The sequence below is a fragment of the Canis lupus genome, chromosome 12 (assembly GCF_003254725.2).
Source record: "Canis lupus dingo isolate Sandy chromosome 12, ASM325472v2, whole genome shotgun sequence".
Classification (NCBI taxonomy): Eukaryota; Metazoa; Chordata; class Mammalia; order Carnivora; family Canidae; genus Canis; species Canis lupus.
In genome coordinates, this window is record NC_064254.1 from 24,532,582 (window position 1) to 24,547,092 (window position 14,511).

Consider the following 14,511-nt stretch of genomic DNA (forward strand, 5'->3'; position numbering starts at 1 on the left):
AATGCAATTAGTTTAATTAAGAGCCTACTAGAGGGGCAGCTTCTCTCTCTCTGTCTCTAAATAAATAAAATATTTTTAAAAAAAAGCCTACTAGAGCTTTGTGCTATTAGGAGTTTGGGAATTTGAATCTAGCACTGAAATTTATGCATCCATTCAATGAAGTAGAAAACTCTAATCTTTCTTATAGCCAAATTCAGTGGTTAAACAAAGTTGGCAGTAAATCTGCAGCCTAATTAGAAACAATTTTGGCCAATTTGTTTTCCCAACATGGTTTTTCAAGGTCTGGCTCACTGCTTAGTAGCAACATGATCATGGGTTAAACAAATGAAAGAATTTTTGTGAGTTAGAAAAACACCTGCCACCTAAGTTGTTTATCAAGGCCACTAAAAGATAAACACCATTGAGCATCTAAGTAATTCAGACTTGGCACCCTTTATTAGCCACTTATGACTAATCCATGGAAGATTGTACACAAAATGATAATTTTTAAATAACTACTTTTGGGAAGTCTTCACAGTTTTTATGGTTCCTAGCAAACCTAGGAAATCTGAGATATGTATAACGCAATGTGTACCAGAGTTTCTAACATTTTGTTATCCATGTTATTCTATGATTAGAGTTTTTACATTTTTGTGATTCTTTAGTTTGGCAAAAGGATTACTTTTATTAAAGAATTCAAGAAAAGATACTTTAAATTTTTAACTAGTTGTCATATGAAGTAGGAAAAACCAACTTGAAAAATCAAAGTGTTATATGTGTGCTCTATTTTCTGATGTTTTATATAAATAAGAGAGACACAATGTTCTATATAAGTTAAGGAATATGGTCTCCTCCACAGTTTCCTCTGGTACCATTCTTTTACCCTTTTTCCCAACAAGAACTAGCTCAAATATCCTCATTTCGGTTGAACCATAAAGAATTGACATTTTGTAGATATTTTTGTATAGTCAGTACTTGTAGATTTATCATCTTTAGGGAAAGTTAATTACTGCCTTCTCTTGATTCCTTCTGTATATATACCAAGTAGATTTAAAATTATTGTCTTGTCCCATTTAGAAGTAGGATCATGTTTGTTGTTGTTTTTATTTCAGTAGCACCTAGTATTTGGCACTAAATAATTGTTTGTTGAAGAATAAACTTGTAACAAACTCAGAACACATTAAAGCTACCAGGACTTGTCTCTTTATAGTTGTTAGATAAGGAACAGAGGCCATTTGGCTAGGAGAAGAGTTGGTGATTTTGTTGACCCTACACCATGTAAGCAAAGTTATATTTTAGTCCAGATCTAGTAGCAAAACTCAAAAAGGTTTAAATAACTTCTCAAGCCTCTTTTCATTCTTTCCCTTCCCAGCACAACACTGTAAATGCCCAGTAGTAGCAAGAGGCAGTATAAATCTGCTTGTGATTTTTTTTGCCAAGAGAAATGGTAGTTCCCCTATCTGCCGTCCATTCCCACCACCATAATTTGTTTCATTCTTTGTTCTCTGTAGACCAATGTCTGACTACCTGTGCCAATCATAAAGATCCTCTATAATCTATTTTGTATATCAGAGGAAATAGGGACCACATAGTGTGGTGGTGTAGAGTGCAGACTTTGGATTCAGGACTGCTCTGCTGTCATATAATATTGGGCAAGTCATTCCTAATTTTTAAAAAAGTTAATACTAATATACCTACCTTACTAGAATAATCTGGTACATGGTAAACAGTGCATGTATTAGTTGCCACTGCTGTTACTGTGATTTTGATCATCATTATTACCATTATTCACTGTTACTTGCATCTAAGGCCTGCTTTGGAGAATGGCTACTTAGAGATATCTTCACTCAAACCACTAGAAAAAAAAAAAACAAAACAGCTTTATGTAGATGGTTGCCAGTACAAAACCATCTTTCTGTAAATGTCAGTGATTTGCCTTAGAGTTTCTTAAATTTATGGCAGTCATCATATAATTAATCTTATAAATAGTAAAACATATCGACAGGATAAGAGAGAAAAGTCTAATCATAACAACTCTTCTTTTTTTTTTTATTTTTATTTATTTATGATAGTCACAGAGAGAGAGAGAGAGAGAGAGAGGCAGAGACACAGGCAGAGGGAGAAGCAGGCTCCATGCACCGGGAACCCGATGTGGGATTCGATCCCGGGTCTCCGGGATCGCGCCCTGGGCCAAAGGCAGGCGCCAAACCACTGCGCCACCCAGGGATCCCCATAACAACTCTTCTAAACATTAAGTAATTTGCCTTCAGAATCACAATCTCAAAATGAAGAGGCATGATTCACGTGTAACCTGAGGCAGACACATACTTTCCACAAATGTTCCTTATTTCTTCATAGAGCTTTCAGTTACTTTCAGTTATTGTCTAATGTTCTTTCATTTCAACCTGAAGGATTCCTTTTAGTATGTCTTGTAAGGCTGGTTTGCTAGTAACAGACTTCCTTAGCTTTTGCTTGTGTGGGGAAGTCTTCATTTCTCCATTCTTGAAGACTGGCTTTGCCGGATGTAGAATTCTTGATTTACACGGTTTTTTTTCCCCTACTACTTGAAATATGTCATCTCATTGCCTGCTGGCCTGTGTGGTTTGATGAGAAATAAGCTATTAATCTTTCTGAGAATTTGTCATACATGATGAGTTGCTTCTCTCTTGCTGTTTTTGTCATTTTTGGCTTTTGGCAGTTTGACTATAATGTGTCTCAGTGTGGTTCTCTTTCAGTTTCTTGGAGTTTGTTGAGCTTCATGGATGTGTAGATTTGTATCTAACATCAAACTTGAGACATTTATTTTCATTACTTCTTCAGATATTCTTTCTGCCCCTTTCTTCTCCTTCTGGGACTCCCATAATATATCTTATTGCATTTGATGGTACTCCACCAGTACCTCTGCTTGCTTTTTTCCATTTTTCATTCTATCTTCAAACCATATAAATTGTCCTGTCTTCAAGTTTGCTGATTCTTTTTTCTGTGTGCTTAAATTTGTTAAACTTCTGTCATGAATTTTTCATTGTAGTTGTACTTTTCAGCTCCAGAATTTCAATTTGATGGGTTTTCGTAATTTCCATCTCTTTATTGATATTCCCATTTTGTTCATACATTGTTTTCCTGATTTCTTTTAGTTCTTTGTCCATGGTTTACTTTCGCTCTTAGAACATACTTAATATAGTTGGTATAAAGTCTTTGTCAAGTCCAATGTATAGGCTTTCTCAGGGACAGTTTAACCCAATTTTTTTCTTTTTTTTTTTTTTGTCCCTTTAAATGGGCCATACTTTCCTGTTTCTTTGTGGGTTTTTTGTTGTTGAAAACTGGGTATGCAGATACTATAGTACCTCTATAAATCATATTCTATCTCTTCCCCAGAGTGCTATAACTGTTGAAGGCTGCAGTTGTCCCTTTTTTTACTTACTTTTCCAAACTACAGTTGACCTTTAAACAACATAGGGTTGGGTCACTGACACCCCTCCCACATACAGTCAGAAATTTATTTATGATTTTTAATTTCCCCAAAACATAATTACTACTAGCCCACTTTTGACTGGAAGCCTCACCAATAACAAACTGTTGATTAACACTTACCTTGTAGGGGTGCCTGTCTGGCTCATTTGGTTCAGCATCTAACTCTTGATTTTGGCTCAAATCATGATCTCAGGGTCCTGGGATTGAGCCCTGAGATAGTCACCATGGTTAGCAAAGAGTCTGTTTGAGTTTCTCTCTCTCTGCCCCTCCTCTTAGTTGCTCATGCACGCACACATTCTTTCTCTCTCTCTCTCTCAAAATAAATAAATCTTTTTAAAAAATAGTCAATACAGGGGTGCCTGGGTGTCTGCCTGCAGTCAGGTCATTATCCCAGAATCCTGGCATCAAGCCCCTCATCAGTCTCTCTTTATTTAAAACAAAACAAAACAATCTGCATATAATTGGACCTACACCGTTCAAACCCATGTTGTTCCAGGGTCAAATATATTTTTGCAAAAAACTATTCCTTGTCATGTCTGATCGCCAAAGTATCCAAGCATCTATTCTACTCTCTTCTTTTCTTCTCTATTTTTTATTTTTTTGGTAATCTCTACACCCAACATGGGGCTTGAACTCACAACCCTGAGATCAAGAGTCACATGCTCTTCTGACTGAGCCAGCCAGATGCCCCTAGTCTCTATTCTTTTCTTTTTAAATATTTTATTTATTTATTTATTTGAAAGAGACAGAGATAGCAACCAAGATAGCACAAGCTGGGGTAGCAATAGAGGGAGGGGGAGAAGCAGACTCCCCACTCTGCAAGGAGCTCGATGTGGTGGTTAATCCCAGGACCCCATGATCATGACCTAAGCCAAAGGTAGATGCTTAACTAAATTAGCCACTGAGGTGCCCCCCATGAAATCTTTTTTATCTGTTATTAATATAGCCACTCAAGTTTCCTTATGCTTAATGTTTACATTGCATATGTTTTTCCATCTTTTTACATTCAATTTATTTGTGTCTTTTTAATGAAGGTACATCTCTTATAGACACCATGAAGTTCAATCTTACTTTTTTATTTATTGTAATAACAATCTCTGTTTTTAAATAATGGATTATTTAGTCTATTAACATTTAATGTAATTTCTTACATGATTGAATTGTCTGCCATTTTGCTTTCTCTTTGTCCCCTCTTTTACCTTGTAGTTCCTCCTTCCTTTTGGATTATTATAATACTTCTATTTTACTGTATTATATGTATTTAGTTTTTACTATTTTATTTTATTTTTTTTTATTTTTTTTATTTTTTTTTTTAAAGATTTATTTATTTATTCATGATAGACATAGAGAGAGAGAAAGAGGCAGAGACACAGGAGGAGGGAGAAGCAGGCTCCATGCACCGGGAGCCCGACGTGGGATTCGATCCCGGGTCTCCAGGATCGCGCCCTGGGCCAAAGGCAGGCGCCAAACCGCTGCGCCACCCAGGGATCCCCAGTTTTTACTATTTTAATAGATCTATTGGCTTTTTAACCCTTTGTATTAATTTTTTATGGTTGCTCTAAAGATTACAATGTATACTTTTTATTTTTTATAGTGTATTGAATGCCACTATACTTTATCTAAAATGTAGGAACCTTCTAATTTTATAGGTTAGTTTATGTCCTGCCCCCAAGTCTCTATGCTGTAGTTGCTATCTGTATTACATCTGCATGTATTTTAAGTTCTACCAGAAAATGTTATTTTTTTGCTTTTAACTGTGCTGTGAATTTTAAAGAAAGAAAAGAAAAAATACATAGCCTTTTATTTTTATTCAGTTACCATTTTTAGTGACCTTCATTCTTTCTAATAGAGTTTACCTCTAGTGTCATCTTTCTTCCCAAGTTTTTGAATTTTTTGTTATAGGCAGTTTTGCTAGTGAATACTCATTTTTGTTTATAGAAAAATATCTTTATTTTTTGTTTGAATTTTGAAGAGAAAGTTCTATCCATTATTTATTCATAATTTTCTGCCCCATTTTCTCTCTTCTTTTGAACTCCAGTTATACATATGTTAAGTGGCTTAAACTTACCACAGGTTTGTTCATTTTCTTCCAATCTTTTTTCTCTCCGTTGGATTTTTTTTTTTAAGATATATTTATTTGAAAAAAAAAAAGATATATTTATTTGAGAGAGTGAAGAAGAGAGCACAAATAGGACAGGTGCAGATGGACAAGCAGACTCCTCACTGAGCATGGAGCCTAATTCAGAGATCAATCCCAGAGCCCTGAGATCAGGACCTGAGCCAAAGTCAGATGCTTAACCGACTGAGCCACCAACAGGCACCTTTGTTAGATAATTTTTCTTGTTCAACTTTCATGTTTATTAATACTTTTTTCTACCTTCTTCAATGTTAAGCTCACCTGGTGAATTTTCCATTTCAAATATTATGTTTCTCAGTTCTGGAATTTCCATTTAGTTGTTTTTTAAAAAAACACATTCATTTCTCTGTTGAGATTTCTTACCCATTTATCCTTAAATCCTTGAAAATATAACTTTTTAAAAATTACTTTCTGCTAATTCCAATAGGTTGGTTATCTTGGGGGTTAGTTTCAATTGGCTACTCTTTCTCTTGACTGTTGGGTTATATTTTTTTCCTTTGCAAATAAATTGATTTTTGATGTATATGGATGTTGTGGATATATATATTACAGATTCTTTGGATTCTGTTATTTTTATCTGAGGAATGTTTTTTGTTTGTTTTTTGGTGTTCTTGTTTTGTTGTTGTTTTACCTTTGAAGGCAATTACCTTGCTAGACCTAAACTCCAACCTCTGCCTCCTCCAAGCAGGCAACAGCTAAAATTGCTTACTTCTTTTACTTCCCAACTGTTGTTTTTCACTAAGAATTTTAGCTCCTCTCCTTTGTATGCTCACTTCACAAGTCAACTAAGAGTTTGTAGATTTGGAGGATTCTCATTCTGTTGCTTTCTTGTTTCTTCTAGGATACCTTTCTTTCTTTCAGAACCTCCCTTCCCTGCAGCTTAGCTTCACTTGCTATGCTTCTGTGACTGACCAAACTATATATATATTGGGGTGTGTGTGTGTGTGTATGTATGTATAATGCCTTAAGCCACAGAGCTTGACTTTCTCATATAAATTCTGTTACTTGGTTCCACAAGGATTGACAAATGCCCTGAGGCAACAAAACCATAAAGCTGCACATTGAACCCGGTGCAGTTGGCTTCTTTTGGTGATCAGCTTCTGTCCTGTTTCTACCTGATTTTCATTGCTCTCCAGTGCCTCAAAATAGTTGGTAATTGTTGTCTGTGGGATGGTTAATCCAATATGAGCTACACCACTATTAGAAATGGAGCTATTGGGATCCCTGGGTTGCTCAGCGGTTTGGCGCCTGCCTTTGGCCCAGGGCGCGATCCTGGAGACCCCGGATCGAGTCCCACATCGGGCCCCCGGCATGGAGCCTGCTTCTCTCTCTACCTGTGTCTCTGCCTCTCTCTCTCTCTCTCTCTCTCTCTCTGTCTATCGTAAATAAATAAATTTAAATAAATAAATAAACAAACAATCTAAAGAAATGGAGCTATTGAATTGGTTTTTGTTTTTATCATCTTTTAACTGCCAAATATTCATATAACTTCAGTGTAGACAATATTTTTGTATTTATATCTATTTTATTTTTAGTTTTTTCTTATTACTGATTTGTAAGTTATATACTTAGTTTCTAGATTTGTGGTTATATTGGCATTTTGCCACATGTTTAATATATAACTTAAAGACTAAAATATACCTACATGCTATCTGCTTTTATACAACAATAAAAAGACTCTAGAACACTTGAATTCTGATCCTCTCCCCCAACTTATATGCTGGTATTCTCCAGTGTTTGGTTCTGTGTGTGTATATGTGTATTGTATAATGCACACAAAAATTATACGAAGCATCTCACAAAGCTGATAACCATCCCTTAGGTCAAAAAAATAGAACATTACCAACGCATTAATTTGCTAGGGCTGCCATAACTACATACTACAAACTGGATGGCTTAAAACAATAAATTTATTATCCCACAGTTTTAGAGGTTAGAAAACTAAAGTCAGGTTGTCTGTAGGACCGTTTTCCTTCTCGTAACTTTTAGTTATTAATAGGAAATTGTAAGCACTTCTTGGCTTTATAGATGCATCACTGCAATGTGCCTTCATCATCATGTGGCCATCTTCTACCTGTGTGTCTGTCTTCCCGTGGCATTATCTTTGTTCTATAAGGTCACCCATTGCATTGGATTAGGACTCAACCTAGTGACTTCATCTTTATTACACCTGCAAAGACCTTATTTTCAAATTAGGTTACATTCATAGGTACCAGGAATTTGGACATATGTTTTGGGGGGAACATAATTCAACCATGATGGGCACCTGGGTGGCTCAGTGATTGAGCGTCTGCCTTTGGCTCAGGTCGTGATCCTGGAGTCCTGGGACTGAGTCCTGCATTGGGCTCCCCACAGGGAGCCTGCTTCTCCTTCTGCATATGTCTCTGCCTCTTTCTGTGTGTCTCTCATGAATAAATAAATAAAATCTTTAAGAAAAAATTCAACCATAACAACCAGTACCTTAGAAGTATCCCTCTCATTCTCTCTTCTAGTTACTTCCCCTGTGTTCCTTCCCAAAGGATAGAGGCCGCTATTACGTCTTAAAATACTAGTGTAGTAGCACTTGATTTTGAACTTTATCTAAATAGGATCATACAGACCATCACTGTCCAATAGAATTTTTTGTAATGATGAAAGTATTCTATATCTGCACGTGTATGGTTGCTAATGGTTAATATGTGGCTGTTAAGCACTTGAAATGTGACTTAACTGAGGAACTGAATCTTGAATCTTATTTAATTTTAATTGATTTAAATATAAATAGCCACATAGAGTCAGTATCCATCATATTGGACAGCATGAGCATGGTCTATTCTTTTATGTCTGGATGGCTTCTCTTATTTTTTTAAGATTTATTTTTTATTTGAGAGAGACAGAGCGTCGGGGAGCAGAGGGAGAGGGAAAAGACAGTCCCAGGCTGATTCCGACCCAAGTGTAGGGCTTGATCTCATGGTGCTGAGATCACAACATGAACTGAAACCAAGAATCAGACACTTAACCAACTGCACCACCCAGGCACCTCTGGGTGCCTTCTAATCAGCATTGTTTTATAGATGTTAGATGTTAACATGTAGCTTTAGTTTCTTCATTTTTTTAAAATTTTTTAAAAGTTTTATTTATTCATGAGAGACACAGAGAGAGGCAGAGACACATGCAGAGGGAGAAGCAGGCTCCATGCAAGGAGCCCAACATGGGACTCAATCCTGAGTGTCCAGGATCACGCCCTGGATTGAAGATGGCACTAAACCATTGAGCCACTCAGGCTGCCCAGTTTCTTCATTTCTAAATAATATCTGTATAATATTCTATTTTATGTATATATCGCAATTCACATATTCTTTATAGACATTTGCTTTGTACTTTTTGGCTATTGCAGGTAATGCTACTGTGAACATTCTCATACATCTCTCTTAATGCACATACATGCACATTTCTGGGAATATAAGAAGTTGCATTGCTTATGTTCAAGTTTAGTAGATAATGCCAAATTATTTTTTCAAAATGGTTGTGCCAGGTTTTTTTGGTCCCAGTAGTATATGTGAGTTCCCATTGATCTACATTTTCACCAATCATTTAAATTATTTATCTTTTAATTTTAGCTAGTGCTGGGTATATACTCTTACTTCTTTGTGGTTTTAATTTACATTTTTCTGATGAATAAGGTTTATTGATCATTTTGACATAATCTTTGGTCTGTGTCTTTTCAAATTTCTTAACAGTTTTCTTTGGATTTTTTTAACTGATTTTTTGAGGTTGAAAATTTTTTAGTTCTTTTTGGGTACAAGTTCCGTGTATTGCAAATATTTTCTCCCCCTTTATGTCTTGCCTTTTTACTCATTTAATGGTTTCTTTTAATGGATAAAAATAATTTTAATACATTCCAGATTACCATAGTTGTTTTTTTTTTTTTTTAAGATTTTATTGATTTATTCATGACAGATACAGAGAGAGAGAGGCAGAGACACAGGCAGAGGGAGAAGCAGGCTCCATGCAGGGAGCCTGACGCGGGACTCGATCCCGGATCTCCAGGATCAGGCCCCGGGCTAAAGGTGGCGCTAAACTGCTGAGCCACCAGGGCTGCCCAATTACCATAGTTGTCCGTAATATTTTAAAAATTCTGTTTACTATTTCCATACACTACGGTACTTCTGTTATCTTCTAGAAACTGGTACCACACTCTTAATTATTGTAACTTTAAAATAAGTGTTCATGTTTTTTACAAGTCTTCTTTTATTTTTATTTTTTTATTTTTTATTTTTTTTAAGATTTTATTTATTCTTTAGAAACAGAGAGAGGCAGAGACATAGGCAAAGGGAGAAGCAGGTTCCATGTGGGGAGCCCGATGTGGGATTGGATCCCTGGTCTCCAGAATCACACCCTGGTCCAAAGGCAGGTGCTCAACTGCTGAGCCACCCAGGCATCCCTGTTTTATGCAAGTCTTGTCACTTTTTCTTTGCTAAGAGCATCCTGGCTTTTCTTTGTAATTTCTCATCCCTTTAAATTCATCTTAGGGCAACTCCTCTGACCTAGGTTCTAGCTTTAACTTAACATACAGTGTACACTAGCTTGTATTTTAAATTACAGAAAACATAATGTATCAGTGTCCTAGCTGAGAGGAAGGTGTAGCTGCATCTTAGAGGGATCACTGGCACCTTTGAACCAAGTTCTCAGAGACTGGACTTTGGACTGGATAGGATGAAATAAATCTTGTGTGAGAAGCTGGTGAAAGCCAAGAAATTGACCTCTAATTCCACCTCCCTGGGTTTTAGCGTCATTCTTAGGGAAGAAATGGAGAAACACTTGTTTGTATACCCAAGAATGTCTTTCTTGTTCACTATTGTATTCTTATGCCTGGTATACAATGGGCATTCAATAAATATTTGTTAAATGAGTGCACATATATAATATATGCTTCTCAAAAGACTTACATAGCCATGAGTTTCATTCTTTGCCTGAGGTGCTAGAAAGCTTAAAACTAAATTTTTAATGCCTTTGAGATTTTGGCATTTTATGGTTTTGCTATTCTGTTTCTATTTTAAGTCTTATATGTGTTGCCTCGAGTGATTTTAGAAGTTTGTTGACTGTCTGTGTCCGTAAAGGAAATAACTTGTAAGTTCCACAGTAAGCTCATATTATAATTCAATCTGAGATTATATCCAGATTCTCATTATTTTGAAATACTCAAATTTTATGAAGGAACTGCCAAGTCATCCTGATTTTCTCAACTTTATTTCCTTTTCTTCTTGAAAAGGTTGAGGTAGGGGCACCTGGTGGCTCAGTGATTGAGCGTTTGCCTTTGGTTCAGGGCATGATCCTGGGATCCTGGGGTGGAGTCCTGTGTCAGGCTCCCCACAGGGGGCCTGCTTCTCTGCTTCTCCCTCTGCCTATGTCTCATAGGAATAAATAAATAAAACCTTAAAAAAAAAAGACAGATGTAGTTGATGAGATTTCCATAAACACGTTTATTCGTTTTCTGCCCTAAATATTAAAATTATGTTTTTTTTAATGCAGATGTGGAATTAGAAGAAGCTATTAGAAGAAGTCTTGAGGAAATGTAAAGATATTACCACACAACATCAAGTGGCCTTGAAGAGACTCAGGAAAATGAATTCTTGAGTTTGTTTTCTAAAGGAGACCAGAAATCTGTTAGTACAAATGTATTTGGAAACATGATTTTTTTGCTTTTGCATCTGATACTTGCTTTGTATTTTTGTGCTATTTTGCAAAAATGTACAGAGGAATAGAATACATGTTAATGCAAATATAAATCATGTATTCTGATACAGTTATCACAGTTTTCCAGCTAACTTCGAATTTATGTATTTAGGTTAAAAGAACTAAAAAGTAGAGAAGCTCTTGACTATTGTTTATATGTTTCCCAAATAGCATTAGTTGTTTAATTTTATTTGTACTGTACAGATGATTGTAGTTTATTTTTTTAGGAGTTAAAATGAATATAAATAAAGCTGTCATAGCTCAGTTTTTCTGTAAATTCTATTTCTCATGTGGCACTAATATAGAATACCTTTGAGATCTTTGTTTATGATTATTAGAAGATAGTAATGGAAACTGATCATGGAAACAGATTAAAATTTTACTGGCAATGTTTGTTGTGGGTATCACTCAGATGTTAAGTCTTTAATTGGAGCAGCATGTTGCTGGAATTAAACAAAAACAAAAACAAAATCCTAATTTCTTTGAACTTATTTTAAAAAAACTTTCCATTCCTTTTACCTGCTTAGACTTTCATGTGATTTGTTTTATCTGTTGTTTAAAGGGAATGATGTCAGAATGTTTGCATAGAATTAAATGTATTTTTAATAAGTCTTTTATATATATATATGTTTGTGTAAACATAATATTCTTCCAAAAAATAATGTTGAAGGTCTACTCAGGATAATCTTCCTTAACTCTTTAAAATTTTTATTTCATTAGAAGTATCTTCATTTTAATTATTCATTAAATCATCATTTTCCTACATTTGGTGTTACACATTTAATTTTTAATTGGTCAGGCTCTATTGTGAATAATAATAAACATTACATGATTAGAAGACTAAAAAGGGTTTGTTATGCTATCTTCATGCATATGCTTCATGACCAGAAATGTCTTCACTAAATATTTTGAGTAGTAATTACATACCAAACTTAAAATTTTCTATAAATACAAATTTTTCTTTAAGACAAAAACAATCATGACTAGAATTTTCTTCTTTCTCTGTAATTTGATGTTTTAGTATAAAATAGCATAACTGGGTTTTTTTTTTTTTTTATTGCTATAACCTTTCCAATCCACATTGGAAGCCAATTTGTGTTTTTATTTCTTAAGATGTCAGTTATGTCTTACCTGCTTGCATTTTTTTTTAACTAGACATGCAAGTTAAGAATTTACCATTTTTCCAAAATGACCACATTGTACTTATAATTTGTACGTTAAAGTCGTCAAACACGGTTTTAGGAGGTAGTCATGAGCTAGACCTTAAAGACATCTTCAGGAGCTTGCCTCAATAGTGAGGAGCAGAAAAGATGATCCAGAAAGAAGAGTGGTGAAGCAGATGTGGGGAAGAGAAATCAACACCTCTTTGCCAGAGGTGCCACACATGTACGTTCTGTTAAGCTTTCGTGGCATGTATGGTAGAGAGTAAATGAAGTTTTTTATATGACAGTAAAGGGATATTTCATCATGACCCTTAAAAAAAGATAGTTGGGTTGCTTAATGTTTTAATTAATAATTGTCACTGATTGTATTTCTACTTAAGCAATTAAAAATCATTTTAAAATTACTTCATAATTTGAACTTAATTTAGACACAAAGAAGTAATCGGTGGGTATTACACAAAGTTATATGAATTATTATCAAAAGTAAATGTTTCCAAATTTGACAGATGCTTATCTTTTCATTACATCATTCATTCACTCCCTCACAAAGTATTTATTGAACACTTATCATGTGCCAATGATTGTTCTAACCACTTGGGATATATCAGTGAGCAAAGCAAAGCCCACACTCCTTTATGGAGCACGTAATAGGGGGAAAGAGGGTTGGATAGAGTATTCTCCATTATCATAAGTAAATGTGTCCAGTGGTGGTAACTAATGAAGGAAAATTAGAGAAGGGAAAGATTGTGTTTCTGAGAATAAGTGGTGTGATCTGGCTTATTTGGAAGTATTACTGTAGTTACTGTATTGAGAACACACACAGCAGAGGCAAGAGTAGAAGCGGGAAGACCAGACAGGAAGGTGTTGTAGAAATGCAGGTGAAAATTGATGGTGGTTGGGACCAGAGTGGTAGCAGTGGAACTGGGGAGAAGAATCCTAGTATATTCTAAAAGTAGAGCTGAGGGGATTTACTTAGGGATTGGATCTGTAGGATAAGAGAGAAAAAGAATCCAAGATAATTCTAAAAGTACATGATAGACTTTCAAACCATTCCCAGCATATCTTTGGATTCCAAGTCTGTGTCCTGATAATGACAAAATATATTTAATGAAGTCAAATAATACCTTACACAAATAGTTTATTAGTATGTAGATTGAATTCAGAGGGAACTGGGATCCAGGCTGAAGGCCCTGTCTCCGTTCAAGTAGTTAAATGGCTTTGATCTCAGATAAAAAGGTTGTGATTCAGCTTTAAAGTGTTATTATCATTTTATGTGCGCAGTTCATTCTCATCCTTGCAATATAAGGCGTACAGCTATAACGACATGAGAGCAAAGCGCAAGTTTTTAAGTACATAAACCTGTGCTCCCAGTCCTGCTCTTACTGACCTTTATAGTATATGCCCCAGTAACGTGCCACGTTTTTTTAAATTACAGGAGATTTAAATAAGTTGGGTGTCAAAGAAAGATGGGATAGCTTTTTCTTTTTTCCCCTGTAAGCCTCAGTAGTGGTGTCCAGGCTTTCATTATTTCCACCTCAGAAAAGGGACTGGTAACAAGCTGAGGCAAGCCCAGACTGCCTGGGAGCTGTACTTAAGTGCTATCCTTTTCTTCCCATATCAAAGGATTTTTAATGGTTTGGGTTCTGACACGAATGATGGGCGCTGGGAGAAAGTGAGCGAAGCCGGCCCCGGTCATTACCCACAGCCTACCGTCAGGTACCTCCGTGGGGGGGGAGGTGGTTACGTTCAGGCCGCACGGAGTCCCGGTTCCCGGGGGCGGGGAGGGGGCTGTTCCGTGGGTCTCCGCTGGGCTTTCGGTCGTTCTAGGGTCGGGACAGAGGGGGAGAGAGAGAGAGAGAGAGAGATCCGGCGGTCACGTGAGGCCCCCTGCCCGCGCCCGCCCCTCCAGGTGCCTCGGAGGCCGCGGGGCGCGTCTCCTCTGGCCTCGGCCCGGGCGGCCCACCCTCGAGGCCCCGAGGCCAGCGCCCTCCCGCGGGCACCGCAGCCCCCAGCCCGGCGGGCGGCGCGCTTGTCCTTGTTTGGCCA

The 14,511-nt window shown here is 36.5% G+C and overlaps 1 protein-coding gene across 5 annotated transcripts in view; it reads left to right on the forward strand.

The window, feature by feature from the left end:
* The window catches only part of ZNF451 (zinc finger protein 451), a 90,925-nt gene extending 78,056 nt beyond the window's left edge, over positions 1 to 12,869 (forward strand). For all 5 annotated transcript variants that reach the window (XM_025419122.3, XM_049092210.1, XM_035698081.2 and 2 more), the window contains one exon: positions 11,099 to 12,869. In XM_025419122.3, the coding sequence (XP_025274907.3) occupies positions 11,099 to 11,145 (47 nt within the window). In that variant the 3' untranslated portion in view covers positions 11,146 to 12,869. The remainder of the gene's footprint in view (positions 1 to 11,098) is intronic.
* Positions 12,870 to 14,511: the final 1,642 nt, after the last annotated feature.